Raw genomic sequence first — 19,353 nt, 5'->3', positions numbered from 1 at the left:
TTTTGAGCAGTGGCAGTGGGGAGGACTAATTAGTAAACTATGTACCTTCTCATAAATATAAAAAAACGGAATTTTCTCATGACAAACTATAAAACAATGAACATCCTTTTCCCAAGGCAAAATAAACTGCTCATTTGAAAAGGACTGAGTGCATGGCACACTTCAAGACTATATTTACAGTTCCGATAATTGCAACTATGATTATGATGTTAGACCTTTTGTCTTTTACATGCTTCTATGTATTGTAGATTTATATTGTATTTATATGTTATTTTTATCATTTTTGTCTACCTTAAGGACTGCAGATGGAAATCAGCCAGTAACTAAATCTAGTGCAGTGCAACTCCTTTCTTATGAGATTAATGTCCATGTTTATGGTCCTGAATAAATACATTCAAACTCAAAGTACGTCCACAGTGCCATCTCTAAATAATCCGCAAAAAATATGTCTACTTAGTGTAAATATACAACACCAAGAAGGTTGTATTACTTTTCAACCATATGCAAAAAAAGAAGTCTAATTAATCTTTATTAAACAAGATTCAGATAACAATTTGAAACAATTTCATCACCAAGGTGAAACTTGCTAAAGATCTTGTAAGTTAGCCAATTTTCTAACCTTAATGAAGACGCTTGAAGTAAGTTGATCTGATTTCTGATGAAGGAGCATGAATTTCATGAAAAGATGGAGCTCATGAATACAAGCCCTGTGGTCACATAGACTATTACCATTAATTACTCCAAATGCTCACCTTTTCCATCTGGCAATCTTTAACTCCAACATTCTCTCTTCTTATTTCACTGATGTTCATGGGTGATTTACTGGAGGAAACAATTCTCTGAACCTTGGAGATATCCTGAAGAGAGAAGTAGACACCTTTTCATTTTTATTTTGGGTTTAAAAAAGTACATAGACATTTAACAGCTCTGATGGAGATGGATTTTGACTTGTAGAGTACTTACAATATGCATACTATTTAAAACAAAACTTTGCAATTGCATTGGGTTGACTTGAAGTGGATATATAACCTAAAATTTCACAATATAATAGAGAGGGAATAGAGGTGCAATATTTCACAAAATCCACAGCTCAGTTTGCTTTAGTTTCAGGGTACACTTTTCAATTCAGGTTGTATCATTTTTTTTTCTTTTCTGTTTTGTCAACATTCCAGAAACGCCATACAACAGCATTCGATAATGAGCTTTTTTTGTTGCTGCAAGAATGGGGGCTCCCAGGAAAATGTTTCAAACTCTGAGTCTTCACAGCAGCCAGGCGAAAAAGCAAAACAGCTTCCTGACCTGGCTGTTGTGCTCTGCTGCTTCAACAGGTTACAAGTACAAGACGCTTGTCTTGCATGTGTGCTGAGCTAAATGACATACACATGTCCCAAAGTGAGACAAGCCAACCAAAGATTAACAGCAAGACTATTGACATGCAATCACAACTGGGGTTTGGTGACCCTTACTGAATTTAACACAAATTACATATGGGAATGTGGAAAATGTTGCTTTTTGTAGGAGCAGCATTCAGTCATACACAAAAAAACATGTACAGTAATAAGTGCTATTGAGTACATGTTGACCACAACACGGACCTTTTCAGCTGAAATGAAGCTAGAGGGAGCATCAGGAAAAGGTTAAGTCAAGTCAAGCACATTTAAGCAACAAGGCAGTTCAAAGTGCTTTACATTATAAAATAGGGTGAAAAAAAGCACACACCCCTCTACACAAGGACACACTCCAGGCTAGAAAAGGCCCCTGTGTCAGGGTTTCCCAGTGCATATGGGCTGTAAACCTCCAAACTGAGACTTACAGAATGCATCGTGATCAGATGCAACCTTAACTGACCGATCTTGACACAGAGAGTGAGTGCCTGTATGGCTCCTATGGAGGAAGCAAATTTTCTTCCAAACTTAGTCAATATCAAGACTATTTGTGAAGTTATGAGGGTGAGACTTGAAGCCAGACTGATAAATTGAGAACTTAAAACTTTTTGGGCCAGCTCTAAGACAAACCAGAGCAGCGCCTACATTCCTGCAGATGAAGCCATAGTCGACCCATCTCCTTCTCCATACCACCATCATTTGTGAACAAGACACCAAGATACTAAAAGTCAGACCCCTTATCTGAAGGGAGCAATCCACTTTCAGAAGGCGACTTAAAACAATTTGGATTTTTTTGTTTTTTCTTATATTATACTACAGGTTGTGTGGTGAAGACAAAAAAAATATGTGCTAAATAATAGTAATTTTGGCATTCAGTATTTGTTTTCCAAACAAGTATACAGTTAAAGTAGGTCAGATTTGGTCTCTTGAGAGCTTAAAGTAAGATAGCTGCGAAATGAAGGGAGGCAGTCTTTGCTTGTCACTGCCAAACCTCATTCCGACTTTGTCAGCTGAAGTAACATGCTTTTAGCAGGTTTAGTGGAAATGACTTTACTTGAAGAAGTTACCACTTTTTAGCCATTTCATGCATAATTTTAAAACTTCTGACAGGATCTGTCTCAATCAGCCACAGTTTTTTGAAATGCAATGGAAAAACCTTTTACATGTCATTTTTTTGGAAGTGATCTTCCAGTAAAAAAGCTGATGTTTAAGGTGAGAACATTTATTATTCAGCCGTTTCAGCAGTAAATTGAATTCCACTGTAAAATCTTAAAAAAGTGAATAATGTGATATAATTTATAACATAATGGGTCAGTCTACATCCATTGGAAAAGCTGACTGATGCTTTTAAAAATGGCATAGCTTGCAGTTATATTCACTCTCTACAATGGGTCCAAAAGTGTGTGTGCAGGCCCCAGGATCAAACTTCCCACAGTGAAAAGTCACTCTTCATTCACAAACTAAAGCAGAAGGTAATGAAAATGTCAAACTGCGAATCTAAACATTTTCCACTGTTAGAGCCTTTATACACAACAAAGCTGGAACGCATATAAATGCCCTTCTGGATTTTTTTTCTGATGTTGAGAGGTACTTATCAAACAAATCAGGGTTGCCAGAGCTCTGCATTTCCAACTCTCAAGGATGTGAAATACTTATGTGTGAATATGGGCTTACTCACATTAAAGCTGATCTTATAATTATTCGATGCTAACTGAATATTTAAGAAAGCAGGCAACATTTTGGGAATCTGCGGGTGAATTATATTGAGCCCTCAATCCTTATTTCATCTTTAAATGACAAATTATGGATGTTTAAAATTTGTAGACAATTTCACTTGATAAATGTTCATCAGGAGAATTTTAGATTTATTTTTTTAAATAAAAAAATATATATATAAAGCTAACATTTACATATACAGTATATATAATACCACCTAATAATATACATATGTGCTTTATAGATATGCTTTATTTGTTTAATCAAAGAAATAATCACACAAGTGCACACAGGAGAGCAAAGCAGTGGAATGTTTGAGTTATCTTCTCTGGCACAGTGCTCTCAGCGTCTAATGAATCATCTCCCATCACTTTGATGAAAATTGCATACTATTGGACCACAAGCCTTGGCTCTCCCCCCAAGACTGTTAAATATGAAGCAACTTCCATTTGAATGTTGCTGATCTCTGCATCTTCACACTAATGAATCTTTCACCAGCTTGAAGTCTTCATGTGTGTCCGTATGTGTGTGAGAGAAAACATTGTCAGTCTTATCTATGGAATTAAGCCAAACTAAAGGGTTATGTTTATTCAGGCTATATGATTGGAGCTCAAAGTGGAAAGATTGATGGTGTAAAACAAACATTCCTCCATGTCACAGGAGTCAAACTCCAGTCCTCAAGGACCGGTGTCCTGCAGTTTTTAGATATGCTACAGGTACAAAACACTGGAATGAAATGGCTTAATTACCTCCTCCTTGTGTAGATCAGTTCTCCAGAGCCTTGCTAATGACCTAATTATTCTATTCAGGTGTGGTGCAGCAGAGGCACATCTAAAAGGTGCAGGATACCGGCCATGGAGGACTGGAGTTTGACACCCCTGCTCCATGTAATGATTTTAAAGCAAAATTAGATTTTAGACAGTGCTCCCAAAAGTGGAACAACTATTTCATCCATGATTTATTTCAAATATCTCAATATAATTTTACTTTCTTCTGGCCAGAAATACCTTGGAAGTCCCCAGGATTAGGGAGTCACAGGTTTGAGAAATATCTGGGTTTCCCATCCCCCCTCCCTCGACCCAACTTAACAATACATACATATGGAACTATCAGTGATTTTACAATAATACCACTTTTATATTACTATATGTGACTGACACACAGAAGAACCTGTGTTGAAAAGTGGCAAATGTAACACAGTATTCACAAAGTGCTGGACAAATGAGCAGTCTGTACAATAATTCACTACAATCATCCAGATGGTTAATTTAATATAAAATTCAGTATATGTTGGGTTTTAACAAGTGAAATGAGCCCTTGTGTGATGCACTGTGGGATCATAAAGTACAGAGGAGTTTAGTCTCCACTGTATGAAAGGCTGTGCACTTATCACTGCCACAAATTGTATATGCAAGACTACTCAGCTTTTTGAAAAGGTTTTTGTATGAGGAGGTTATTGGGCTCGAATTTTAACCAAGTAACATTCTTTTCCATTCCAGTGTACTCTAATTTTAAGAGACTCTCCAGATAAGACTTAATTCAATAGGTCTAGGTGTCATTAGCATATCTAAACCTGTGTCTTGATTTGTTCCCTTTTGTGTGAACACCTCCACGTCTAGAACAGCCACAGCAGATGACACAAATGCTTATGGTTACACTCAGTGGTATGGCATGGCTTGGTGCAGTTCTTTCCGCTATTTTCTGTCATATTCTGGAGAGCATTTCTACTGCTATTTGGACTCTCTCTAGCCAGGTGACGCTTCACAAAGTTATACAAAAACAGTCAAACTCTTAAACATTGCTGATCACAAATGTTTTCCAGAGATTGAACTATTAAAAAAAAAAAAAAAGTAAAAACGGAGAAAAAAGCATCATCTTTATGTGCAATGCTGGCTAGAGACAGACCAAAAACAAACAAAGAACAAAAAGCAATTGATTTATACCTATTTATACCTAGTAGATATAGAATTTCAATAAAATATTGTTTTTTAAATACTTTTTAAGACACTGTAGACATCTATCAAGCGATATAAAAGGACACAGCAGTCTGGGCTAAATTTATTTAGTTTGCCATTTCTTGTGAAATCTGCTCATTGGGGTTTTCACACCAGACAGCAAAGACAGTTCAGAGTTGTTGTGGAGTGTAAGCAACAACAAACCTCTTTTACAGCATGATTTGTGATCCACAGTCTGAAAGCAGTTCTGTAAGCCTTGGAGATCACTTCAGAAACAGAAGGTTGGACATCAAGGTTGATTCTTCGCCGTTATGGCTCTTAAGTTCCTCAGGATTTTGTCACTGAATCGTAATGGTCATGCTAGGAATATCCAAGTCAAGATTACAGGACAGGAGGGATCTACAAATTCTTTCAGCAGAATCTGATGCATATAATCAAATGCTCAATAAGGTGAATATTTTTTCTCTGAAATTTGTTTCCCTATTCTTCAGTTTCCTTGTTGATTTTAAGATTAGATACTATTTTATGCTCTTGCCCTCTTTTGTTCTAAATATATGCTCTCTTGGCTGTTAGATTATTTGTATGATATTATTTGTGATATATTAAAAAATGCTTAAACTTATTATCTTAGAGTAACTTTGTTGAGTTCTTCTTAGCTTGTAAAATGATCATATGATAATCCCAAAGTCAAGTTCTTGACATTTGTGACTCAGCTGTATGTTACTTGGCTCTTCTAAGCTTAGTAAGTGTTGTTTTTCATTGCCTAATTTGAGTTAAATTTGGCAGTGATTTAAACGAGGTCTGACCCTCCTCCACATGCACAGGCAGAGTGGACAGATGGAGCACCACAGTAACTTTTACAGTGGGGGCTAAGTAGGATTTATCAGACAACCTGTCAAAGTAGCAAATGCTCACAACTGAAATTCTGCTATTTGTATGCTAATGAAGAGGAAAGTAATAACTCTGTTAGCATAAAAATCAGACCTTTGATTTCTTGAGTTTTTCTACTTATCTTTGCTTTTTTAAGATGTTTATTTTCATCTGGTTTGGGCATGGAAAGGAGGATGATGGGGAAATATGAACTTTTCTACTGTATAATGGAACCTTACATTTTGCTACCAGAATTTACATGTACATGGCTCCTCAATTAGAGGTTACTGTGATCTAAGATGCCACAACAGAGGGGCAGCAATGGTACCATGGAATCTGGATGATTAAAGATAAAGAAAACTTAGAAGTGGTATGTCAAATTTCACCACCCACGAAAAGAAGCACACAGTGAATTGTGGCAGCTCTGAGGGGGGAAAGCCTCTTAAAGCCAGTAATGCTCACCAGGATCATGGCAGATGAGACACAGCAATCCTACGGCCTGCTTGATGATTTCAAAGTAAATGCTTTTCAAAAATAATAAGTAATACAATCTTTGATTGAAGTTGACGTGGCTGCTTGAGGGGAACCAAAACAGCCATTGGAACCATGAACTGAATTTTTATTAAATAACAACTATATGTATATTTTTGTTCCCTCTGAATTGTATTTTTATGTCAGCCAGAATGGGTATTTTTGAAGGCCCAATGTTGCTGCATTGATCAAACCTTGACAGCTGATATTGGTCGTAAAATGTCAGTGTTTTCCAGAGAAAACAAAAAAGCAATATCTACACTGAAAGCTAAATCCTATATTTACTATGACTCTCCATGGCAGTCACCTTGTTTTATTTCTAAAAGGATTAAATCCTAAAGCCCCAGTTGAATCTGCTGTGACCTTGACTTAAAGAGACTCCCAACAAAGACTATTTGACAGTGAGTAATTTTCATGGCGGACGAACATAGCAAAACTCCCATAATGCTTGAAAGTAATTGTATTTTATATTAAAAGCTACATCACCCTCTACAAAGGCAAGCACAAACTTCCAAACTGCTGCCTGAGTTAGACATGCTATTATTCTGAACACCCCTGAAATCATGTTGGCCCAACTCTTATATTCTGTAGTAATTATTTTCTGCCCTATTTCTCTCTAGAGAGTGGTACTCAAGGTACTAGATTCACAAATAGCCACTTGAAGACGAGGTTATAATTAGCTAAAAAATTTCTGTTCATATGGCATCTTGTACATTATGTACACACTGATGTGCAGTGAAGTAAATATTGTAGCAAAAAGGTATATTTCTTTATGTTCCCAAGCTGGCTGTTTCAATTTGAAATGAATTTTAGTCTGGATGCATCTAAATAAGTAGTGGGGGAAAAAAAGAAAAATTTACCTGCTGTAAAAGTTTGTGGGAAAGCTTTGTACACAAAGAAAATTCAGATTATCTCTAATTCTGATTTAACAGACAACAGCAAATATTATTTTTGAAATTTGAAATATTTGGCAGGGACTTTGCACAATAATTAAAATTGCTATAAATGTGCCCGAATTAGCCATTTGTCTGTTTCTTGTGTGTTGTCCCAGAACATTTAGTATTTTTTAAAAGTATCTGTTATCAGTACTTTAACATTGCAACACATGAAAGCACACGTATACAAAAATATGGTATCCCATTTTCCAGGTTTGGAAAATAGTATACTATTTACACAAATCATAATAAAAGCATTGTTATTTGTAACAGAACAATTGTACATGCTTGTTAAAATATGAAAGCACTGCAAAATTACATGTAGTTTTTAACTTTTGTTATAAAATTAAATTATGCATTTTGAGTCAAGATATTGAAGAGAAACAAAATGCTGATTCCATTATTATAACTACGACCAGAATATGCAACTTGTCATGCATGAAGTATTTGCAAAAGGTTTTGCATGTTAATAAACAAGCAGCTATTAATGCCTGAATAATAAAAACCAGGGCCCTGATGTATTAAGTTTTGCAAAGTTGTTTCACTAAAACTATTTTGAGGAAAATTTATTTTTGCTGTCTTTGCATCAGATTTGTGATGTAAATGTATGCATGTTTCCCTTTGACAAAACTTTGTCACAAGGCACGTGCAAATTCTGATGTCTGGTTTCTGTTTTTAGACATAAACGGGGGATACAGGAAAATGATTGCAAAAACAAGAAGCATGGTGGTTCTTTCCTTAAAGAGGCTTTGATCCAACCATGCATTTTCCTCTTTAAAAAAAAATAAGAGAAAACAACATTCTAAAGCTAAACCCCTTACAAAAGCATTTTATTGTGCTTTGTTTTAAATTATGTATTTCAAAATTTGGTTTGAGGAAAAAATATATACATCCCCCTTGTCATATTGTTGAGAAATAATTGCTTTACTTTTTTAATGTTGACTTGTTTCAATTTTCTTTGAAGAAGCACTGCTGTAGCTAATCATACTCTGGTCTGTTGTTTCATCTCACTAATTTAGTAAAACATCACTAAACCTGTTTAACGATTATTGCTTTTCACACAGCGCCACTAGCAGATCTACTCCTGCCATTGTTTCGTGTGTTCAGACATTTTTGAAATGAAAGTTCTCTCTGTGCATGTTTACTGTTTCTTTGTGTGTCTGCTTCCTGTCTTCTCAAACTCAATGTTGGTTGCAGCAAATGGCTTCTGAAACATAGACTGATTCTGACTGGGGCTTTCTTATGGTTAAAAGGGAGTGACTTTTCATTGCTGCCACATGTTTGCTCTGTGTGAGAGATTGCTGTAAAGCCAATGACTGGATGTAACTGGCTATGTTTCCTTACAGATAACTTTTAACTACTTGTAAGCTGAATTAAATTGTCTTGTATTACACTGCAGATGTGACTGTGAATATATATGAATGTGTTGGATTGGTATGAATGTAATTTACTGTGCATTTCTGTATAACTGGAAATTATTTCATTTGTTTATCTTGTTAAGTGTCTTTGGATGACACTATGTGAATAAAAATCTAAGGTCTAAATTCCATGAATAAAGGGTTCAGTCATGCGGGAATTATCTATGTTCATCCATTATATGTATCAGTATTGAATTTTTTTTTCAACAATATTGTCAAGGCTAAGCATTTTCTAATACTGGCATTAACTCAATGTTATCATGAAATTTGAATTTTAAATGCTCTTGCTATAAAAGACTATTCTAAAAGAGGTTAGTCACTAAATGATTGCAGAAAGTAAAGGACAAAAATGCCGATACATCAATGCCCTTGACAAGGGCTGCTTTTACTGAGTGCATGTTGTTGCTAGGATACAAAAGCTATTGTTGCTGATAGTTGAGATCTATCTCTCCTTTGTTATTGGTGATTGGGTTCATATGGTGGGTCCTTCCCCCCTCTTGATTTTGCAATGACAATGAATGAAAATAATAAAACTCAGGAAATGTTGCAGTTCAACTATTTTTGACTGAGAACAATGTGAAGGAAGAAATTTTATTTTTATTTTTTTTTTTTTCCTCAGGGACCTACCATTTCTGAACTGCGTCAAGGTATATATATTATTTCTCCTAGCAAGCATTAAAATAGCCAGCCTGCTTCAATCCTTTAATAAATGTTGGCCTTCTTGACCAAAATTATTATTTTTTTGCATATTAATGCCATGAACTGATTAGATACTTAGATAGAATGGTTTATTTGCGGTTCTCTGCTTTGCCCACCACAGGGTCTACATAAGTTATTCAAACCCGTGTTTGACCATCCATCCATCCATCCAGCACAAATGATTACACTCTCTCGTGCAACTCTCCAGCTCTTCATGGGAAATTCCAAGTCATTCACAGGCACAATATATTAGAAAAAAATATTCAATATAAAAGTTATGTTTCAAATGTAACTCAGGTAGGCTTTGAGTCTACTCTCAAACCAGGACAAGTAGAAAGTAAGGAGTCTGGTTGGTTTCCAAATCAAAATCTCAAGCCACCTCAAGTGGCTTTATTTAATGTGGAGGTGCTCAAATTCTTAATTTTCTTGTTGGTTTCGTGCTCCAAGAATATGGTTTAAAACAGTAAGTTATTTAAGAATAAGTCATCGAGTTCATCAGTCCTGTTAACGATACAATAATTTAAAAGGACAGTGTAAAATCTTTAGGGGAATGTTCAACAATGACTTATACACAGTGACAGATAAATTATGTCAAGAGGTAAAACAAGATTTTGTAGTGAGAAGTGTCATCTGTCTAACTCACTTAATGTTGGACAATGGGGAAAAATATTATTTTCACCAGTTTTCTTGAGCTTTTGTGTTAAAGGTTTCTACTGATGTAGATTTTATACAGTAAATAGTCTTTAATGTGTACAACAAACTTGTAATCTTAGAATGTTAAAATTCCAATTTTCTTCTGTAGAGTGAATAAAAAGATTTGTACAAGCCAGTGTAAAAGACAGCTTGGCAGAGTATATATTGAGATCTGAGAGGGAAACATCCTGCTCAAGGACAAGCGGATCTCATCTACAGCAGATGTATGCTTCACAGAGCAATCTCTTCACTCATTCATCAATTATAAAAAGGTTGAGTTTCTTACAACGCCCAGGCCATCTCTTGCAATAACATTAAATCAGATGGAACTGTGTGAAATATTGAATACCTTAGCATGTGGCTGCTGAAAGGTGAGTCTGGAGCTGTTGATGAGCGATGAGTATCTGAATAGGTGGCTGGGGGAGGAGGGGAATCTGTGGCTGCTGCTGGGCTGGTTGTGCAGAACAGCTGAAAAGCAGATGTGAACTGTGTCCTTCAGTGCCTTCAGCTGTGACTCCTGTCCCCACAAAAGATTACACACAGAAGACACCTGAATCTCTCCTTCCATCCACATGAAAAATGAATGTAAGCCATAAAGCCAGAGGTCATGCTATTAAGTGACTGCCAAACACCTAAAAGTCATTGTTGGGTAAGACACAAAGAAGAACTCAGCATAGTAAATGTTCAGTAGAAAAAAAATCATTTACATTTAATCAATAATAACAGAATTATAGGTATAATTATTTTACAACAGCCCCTGATGTCAGTACTCCAAAAGATGAACTGCAGAATTACCTTCTTTTGTAATCTGCATTTTTTTTTCTTCATGCAATTTTAGCTCATCCAACTAAACCCTGCTAACAGCATGTCAATAAGCATATGCAAAATGAAAAAAAAAAAATCTTACCAATTAAACCTGAAGCATGTCTCTAAATGACTGAATCTAAACAGCATGAAAACACAATCTTGGGTGTGAAAACTGAGAGAAAAATCTTGGTACTTACTCTTCTGTTCAGAAACTACTTCTAAACAATGCTGTTTATTTAGCTGCACATGATTTATTCATTCAACAATTGGAATGTCATTTCTATAATTTAATTTCTTAAATTGCTGTTTGAATTGGTCAGATTAAGATATTCAAAGCTGCTTCAGACATTCAAAAATGTTAAATAGATATTATTGACCAACGTAAACAACATCAAATCCTTATTATGTCACCTTATCAAGGGCTGTCTTCTCTAATTCCTCCTTGGCGATGGTTAGCTTGTGCTCCAAGTCCAGAAGCTGTTGCCCCTGCAGAAATGCATGACCACAGATGTAGGGAAAAAATATTTTGAAGGTCTATGAAGATATTAGAACTGTTACATCAATTGCTACACAAAGCTATGATTAGTTTGATCTCTACAATAAAAAATTACTTGATAACCCCTCCTCGAAAATCTAACCAGCCCCATAATGATCATTATTTTTTGACTATATTCCTCTGGATGGAAGAGAACACACAAAAGGGTCATATTCCATAGATGAGCTGATTTAACATCAGATGATGTTAAATCATCATGAGAATCAACAGCAGCTCCTCTGAGGTGTCTTTAATTATTGATAAACTCATCAGTATTGCAGAAAAATACGCTCATTTTAGGATTATTTGCATGCAGCCTACGTTTGACCGGCCTTGATAGTGAACTTTTGAGCCATGAACTTTTATTTGGTGTCTTTTACTGGCCTTTCAAAGTGATAAACTGCATAAGCTTACATTATGGAGCATCCAAGGTCAGATAGCACAATAAATAGTAATGGCAAACTCTGCAAACAGTCCATAACGTTAGAGAGTGAGACGATGACCCAAAATAAGAAGTTTTTTTTCAGAATTTTATCATTTTTAAAGACATCCATTCCATCCATTCTACCATTTACCAGGATAAATGGTAGAATGGATGAACTGCAGTTTTCTTTTTTTAAGATTAGTCATTCAGGGATGATAAATTATGATATATTATTAAATGATATAAAATTAAATTCCGTTCAGTTTATTTACCTGGAAGTGAAAATTCCCAGTATTACTTTTAATAGTATCACATATTTCTTCCAGTAGGTCTCTTCTCACACAAAGCAGAGTTTGGAACTAATACAAGACTCATTTGTTACTGTTGTATTGTGCTGAAGAGAAAATCAGAGCTTATACATCTTCAGGAGCAGTTCTTTAATAATTGACACAGAGGTGTTTGCACAGAAAAACGAAAGTGTTCACTGACATACAGCTATTTTCTACATAATGGGATGGAGTTATATATTTTAGCAAAGATTATATTTTTGAGATTGAAAAATATTTAATCAGATATTTACCACTAAGTTAACGGCACTAGTCCAGTCCAGGCATTGTTGGTCTAATCATTGTTCATGCTTTACATATTTTCACTCTCGCTTAAACAGTAAAATTTATATTTAATAAAGAATACATTTCTGCAAAATCTATTTTTGGTATTGAATAATGAGCTCACTATATATTTAAAGGAAATGGATATTTTGTAGTGTGTTTTTGTGCTGTATCACAGCACAGAGTGATTACATCTATTACACAGAGCATCATCAAAAGATAGTCCATTGAAGAGGATGCATGCCTGACCACTCACCCAGAAATGCTGACTGCCAGGGTTAGTGCCTCCAAGTCGCAAGCTTCATATTTCCATTATAGAGGTTTGAGGTCAGTGGGCCACTAGCTTTTCAGCTATATATGGCATGCAGCTCCATCAGGCCATCATTTTTCTTTAGCCTTTTTCTTTTTCTACGCTCGAGGAAAAACAGCTCGGGGGGCAAATTTAAAACTGGACTGATGGAAGAAAGAAGATATGAAAGCCTGAAAAGAACTTCTGCTCCAAAAATACTCTCTCAGAGAAGCACTGCAAAGGCACTGGCCGTCCTTTCAGCATTTTCGATGGTAAGTGTGGGGAGACCTGCATCTTTGAGCTGTTTACAGCTGACACATGATGTAGATGCTGAGTTGGATTTCTGTTGCTGTCTTGAAGTGCTACATAAGCAACAAAAACACATCAAGTGCAGAACTTCTAACAAGACAGCATGTCCCTATTGTGAATCTGCATTTCTTAGATTTTAAAAACGGAGTATTCCTTCTTTATAGCTACAACTCTGTTACTTTTCAAAACATAATTCCACTGTGAAGACCCAAAAGCGGCTTCACATTGATTGTGTTACAACAAATCTAATGATGTTACTAAACTGTAGTACGGTGTGTACACAATTGATTTAGTTCAAAGCACTTTGTTAATAAATTGCTTTAGCATTTTATAGAGAACTTTGAACTTAACAGGGTATCTTTCAACATGGCAATCTATTATAGGAGTCTAAGCACTTTGCAAACTGTTAGGAGAGAATTAAGAAAATATTTGTTTCAATTCCCCTCAGTTTTTGAGGTCATGGTCACTCCTATGCACCTGATGTGTGGCTATTAGGTTCAGGCCTTTGCAAATTTAAATTTTTGAGTAAATTTGTTGTGATATATGCCTTTGCTCTCTCTTAGCACTGTAAACTTGAACGGCAGTAGAAGCTACAAAAAGTCAAGTAGTAGTTACTACATTATAAAATAATCAATGGGTGAACTGGATCATATTTGTCGAAAATATTTTAAAAGCTAAACAATTTGAGCTGTTTCATGTTACGGGCCTGAAGTTGGTTCAGAAAGATTAGGAAGTGAAACTAGTACTTGCTGCAAATGGAGTTTCTAGACATCAAGGAAGGCAGTGACAGTCCTAAATGGTCAGCTTGTGAAAGGGTAGGATGGAAATGTGACACACAGGTTTGCTGTAGTGCTGTAACACAATCTGTGTGACCAGGTAATTGTGTGTTTTTGTTTGTTTTTTTCTTTTTTAATTGCAATCACCAAAAGACCACTTTTATGTTTTAATTATTTGCATTTGAAGCACTGAATGCATTTGAAAGGCCAGCAAGAATTTCATGGCAAACTTCTTGCTTTTATTGTTTTGACAAAGATTATTAGCTGCACATTTTGTGTCTGGTGCCACAGATCAAGACTGCTCAGTTATATACCATGAGTACTTTCATTCCTTGTTGCTGGCTTCATTGTTCAAGTACACTTCATTCCAGAATACTTTTGGCTCCATTGAAGCATCTGATTGACCAGAGACACCTTTAAAGTGGGCGACATCTTTGCAGCCATATCATGAAACTGTAATGTAACGTAATATAACAGTCCATTAACCCATAAATTAGAATAATAAGTTCTGTTGAGTTCCTTGATCATTCTTATCAGCATGCACTGTGATGTGCTGCAAAATGCTCTTTGATATGGTACAGCAGCTGTCATAACCCATTCAGTTGCTTTCTGGTGGTAGGTTGACTCACATTCCTCCTATGATGTTGATGACATTTACATATCTCCAACTACTCTTTGCCACTTTCTGCTCCTTTGTTGCTCGCTGGGGTTTGGATTTTAGCATATAGGAATTGTAGATGAGGTTTCAGCAACAGGAAGATTAGGTTCAGAAGAATGTGAATCATATCTGTTTGACCTTCCCACATGCGTAAAAGAAATCAGGTCGTACCATCAAACAAGGCTGACCATTTCAATGGAAAAGAAAAAATGCTCAAATTAGTCTCTTGCCTTTACGGATGCAAACCACGTCTTCAGCATAAATACTGAATGTTCGACATTGAGAAATAAAGTTCTTTTACTTGAGTGACTGATCCAGTTTAGAGACAGTGATTTACAAGATCTGACAGCAGGTGAACAAGTCAATACATTCATCATTCACGGAACAAAAGCAGGCCAAAGATCAGAACACCCAGCGACAATAAATTCAGCTTTAGAGCTAATAGTAGAAAATGTAGTCTGCTATCAATTCACCTTTTTTAAAATCACATCTATCTGCATATATTATAACTTTAAAGCATCGAAATGCACACTTATAAGGAGGCATTACAGAACATTTTTTGCAGAAATATGGACTGACATTTTACCACTGCAAACAAGACCGGAAAGGTCAGTCCGTGTACCTGTGAATGCCGATAAATATTACGTGCTCACTCAGATATGAGAACATTTAGTCCTCACAATACAGAAGAGGCAGACAAGTAAATGAAACTGGCCACCAGTTTTTTTTTTTTATTTACCGCCGCTCATATTCTGCTAACAAAGGTAGCAGACGCATAATGCATATCTGATTCCTTGAAATAAGGACCTCCCAAGGAAATACAGAAAAACATGATGTCATATGTAATTTGAGTCAAGAAAATTCTTATGTATGAGCTTACGTAATTCTGTATTATCATCTGTTGTCGAGAATGGTCAACCACAAACCTTGTTTGACTGAAAGGGATGAGCCGTATCATGCAGAGGCAAAATCAGAGAACAAGATTTAGCAGTATGTGGTTTAAGAGACGGCCAATTGACTTTGCAGGCTGCTGTCTGGCTGCAGGCAACTTTGTAATTGCCAGCTGAATTAATTGGAGCGCCGTCTGTGATGGGATCATTTTATTTTCCAAGTTAAGTGTTTACCCCTGGTCTGTTACAAAGCCACCCACCCACCTTCAGTTTGAGCTTACCTTAAAAATTAAATCCTTTTTCCCATACCGCAGTTCTTTCAGTTGAGCCTGGATTTTTTTGGACTGCAAGGGAAAGATAAGAAAATAAGTGTTAGCTTATTTAAATAGCAAAACTGGTTTGAGATGTAGCTGGATTCTGCAAGCTGCAGCAGAAGAGTCCTTTGTGAGTGTTCCCTGGGCAAAGCTCTGACTCAAAGAAAGGCCCTACTGAGAGGAAGAAAACATCAAATCTGCCCTTCACTGAACTGCATAGTACACAAAATAATGCAGTCATGCAGTGGCTTCTTGCCCATTGTCTAAGTCTGAATTCTTACTGCCCCCACACATGCGACTGCTGCCGTCGCTACATACTTGCAGGTTTTTACATTGTGACTGGCTCTGGCCCATTATTGGATCGCAACACACATAAACAAAGAGGTTCTTCACTGCCAACTACCCTGAGCATGAACGGTGTCCAGAGCTGCCTGACATTCATTCTGCTGTTTCACATCACTGGGCACAACCTAACACTGGGGCTGTCTCTTAGTCATACTGCCATCCTTAAAACTGCTTATTGTATGAACACTGAAAGCCTTCAAATGAAACCCATTGGTTTCTGACAACACCTTATGACACCAAAATATTTGTAAGTTAGGTATGCACTGTAAACTATGGAAGGCTGAGGAGGCAAGTGTGAAAAGAAATTATTTTACACTCTGACCAAAAATGTTCCTTTTCTCACAGGTATAAACCATTTTAACAAGTAAAGAATACTAAAGGAGGGACCATAAGTCTTTTTTTAAACTTAAAAATCCTTTTTTTTTTGAGTTGGCCAAACAAATGTAAGATATAAATTGAAAGAAATTGCATCCATTCACAGAAGACCTTCAAATTTCTAAAGCCACTTGAAAACATTTGGGGATGGATGTAAATGAAGATAAAAGAAAACAAAACAACCGTCAGTTGCAGAAGGTGAATGCCCTTTCTGGAGCCATAGCTACGTCATGGAGCAACAGTTCGAGCAGCCTCCTGCAAACACTTAATATAAAGCTTCCTTAAACAGGTTTTTAAAGAAAGCAACAAAAACAGCAGAACTGTTCATTACTGAATTATTTTATTGACATATTTAATTGCCTGTCAGACGAATTTCTTCTAAAACCATATACTTTTGTTTCATTCTGCATTTCAGAGCTGAGAAAGAGGATTTGAGAAAAATCTATTTGCTTCTTCCAAAAATTAAAAACTAAATTCTACAGAAAACCAGAAAACCTTAAAAACAAAATGAAAGGTAAAACAGATTGGACTTATAAGATGAAAAAAAAAAAAAAATGTACTGCTTACATTTTAGGGCCAACCAAAGCACAAGTATCTGTTGAGCAAAATGTACCATTTTACCTCAGATCAGCAAGAAGTAATTATTTTATCATTTTAGGTGTGCTACAAAAAAAAGAAATGCTGAAAAATTATTTGTCTTTTTGTCAGTTCACTGTGTTGTGAAAAGCTCAGTTGCAATGAACCATAGACATCTGCACTGAGTCTTACCTTATAAACCGGGAAGTGTGAATATACTGAGCTTTCTGAATTGTTTTGACTTCTTCCTTACCCTGGAGAATTACAGCAGTATTTTCCTTTATTTTTTGACTAAAATCCTTCACACATGAGGCCTGCATTCTCAACAGTTTTTCTAAAACAGTCAAAATACAGTGACACTGTATTTTGGAGCTAGTTGTAGTTTAACATCTTTCCCAAACTTTTTTTGAGAGAAGACTCACGAAATGTGTCACTGTGAGTCATCATCCCTGGGAGGTCGATGACAGAGCTGTTAAGTTTCAGCAGTCTGTCCAAAGGACAGACATAAACAGAACACAGTGTGTCTTTTTCTTTTTTCATCCAATGGGTTTACTGTCTAATAACAATCAATGATAGGCTCTCAAATATGGAGACAGTTGTAGAGTTTAGTAATATCATTCATTTGGGTTGTTTTTGTGAAGCACAGACAGAAGTTGTCTGTTCAGCCACAAGGTAACAGGCTTATTAGGAATTGTTACCATAACATTTCTAGTTTTATGAAGGCACCCACTACAGTTATAGACATCCACGGTAAAGACAATCTCTAAATCTAACCTATTATGCAAGTACATTTGTTTATTAGGCAATACAATTATGACATAACATCAAATATTTTTGTAATCAAATTCACTTCTATTATAGCTTTTGGCACCTCAATTAACTCAATAACGGTAAAGAAAACATTTTGCATTTAGTAGCTCTTTGAAGGTTGTTAACTTTTAGAGATACTTTTAATTTGACAAACAAGCCTCATTGGGATGTGTACTTTAATTTATTGAATATGACTGAAGCTGTAATGAAACTGTTGTATTAAAGATGTGCTGGTAGTCCTACTCTTACAGGCTATAAACCAACCTTTTTTAAAGCATGGGTTAATACTGTATTATTACATACAATTATCAATTATATACTGTATATATATATATATATATATATATATATATATATATGTCAAGGGTTAATAAAGTATGTATTTAATTGTTTTGATTATTTAGAAATATGTGTCTTTGTTGGAGACCATCCAACCATTCAGGGAAAAGCAAGAATGTAGCTGGAATTCATTAGAAATGAAATTATAAAAACATAAAAAAAATTGTAACTGTGGAACTGAACCACATTTATAAAAATCGCCCAGTGGAAAACATCAAGAACATGCAAATGTAATTCTGAAAGGTCCTTCAAAGTTTTACAATCAGAAATCTCCTTTACCTAGCAGTTTTAATCAAGCTTAAAATAACTGCTAAAACTTCCCACTTTCTATTTCATGATTTAAAACTTTGCAGATTTCTGAATTGAGTTTATATTTAAATTTAACAAAGGAAAGTCATGTCAGCAAATCTCTGCAAAAATGTTAGAAGGATCTAACAGTTTTATTGTTGATGCACCCTCAGAAAAGCTGGGTTTTTTTAAAGCGTTCTCCAGGATCCACAGTGGAAATGTATGCATTTTCTTTAAGACTATAACGCTTATTTTTCTGTTGTGTCTCACAAAAATGACCCAATTTTAGTTCGTCTGAAGATGAAAAAGAGAAAAAATGTTGTGAAATGTCCAAAGTACATCCTCCCAGAAGTATTGTGACTTGTCAACATTTATTTTAGAAAACTCCAGTCATGCTCTTTTATGCCTCTAGTTCAAAAGTGGGGTCTTGCTGGGTTCTTGCTGGGTCTTCTTCCTTGGAGCCCACTTTCATTCAGAAAGCAAAGAGACATTGTTGTTCTTTCATCTTGAAGTTGAGATTGTGTCTTGTTTTGAGGTTTTGTGTGTCTTTTTTCCCCACAATTTAAACTATTCACTTGGGAGGCTCTGGATACAGATTTTTCTCTTGTTCAAGGAGATTAAAAACAACAAACTCATAACAGTAAATTCAAAGTGTTTTACATCTAAAGCCAAAATGAAGGCACAAACTTTAATAATAGAACAAAGATCACACAAGCAACAAAAAAGCAGATAAACTGACATTTATCTATTTATATTAAAGAATAATCTCAAACAAATTTACTAATGTATTGTGACTCCATGACAA

The 19,353-nt window shown here is 35.7% G+C and overlaps 1 protein-coding gene across 1 annotated transcript in view; it reads right to left on the bottom strand.

Annotated features, from left to right (window-relative positions):
- luzp2 (leucine zipper protein 2) overlaps positions 1-19,353 on the bottom strand; it is a 161,492-nt gene that overhangs the window by 12,043 nt on the left and 130,096 nt on the right. The window contains exons 7-10 of the mRNA XM_028015199.1: positions 15,783-15,845; positions 11,421-11,495; positions 10,552-10,719; positions 753-857 (exon numbers count right to left, since the gene is read on the bottom strand). Coding sequence (XP_027871000.1) covers positions 753-857; positions 10,552-10,719; positions 11,421-11,495; positions 15,783-15,845 — 411 coding nt within the window. The remainder of the gene's footprint in view (positions 1-752; positions 858-10,551; positions 10,720-11,420; positions 11,496-15,782; positions 15,846-19,353) is intronic.

The sequence above is a fragment of the Xiphophorus couchianus genome, chromosome 4, assembly GCF_001444195.1.
Source record: "Xiphophorus couchianus chromosome 4, X_couchianus-1.0, whole genome shotgun sequence".
Classification (NCBI taxonomy): domain Eukaryota; kingdom Metazoa; phylum Chordata; class Actinopteri; order Cyprinodontiformes; family Poeciliidae; genus Xiphophorus; species Xiphophorus couchianus.
The sequence above is the reverse complement of the archived record's forward strand: the minus strand, read 5'-3'. Positions and strand labels throughout refer to the sequence as shown.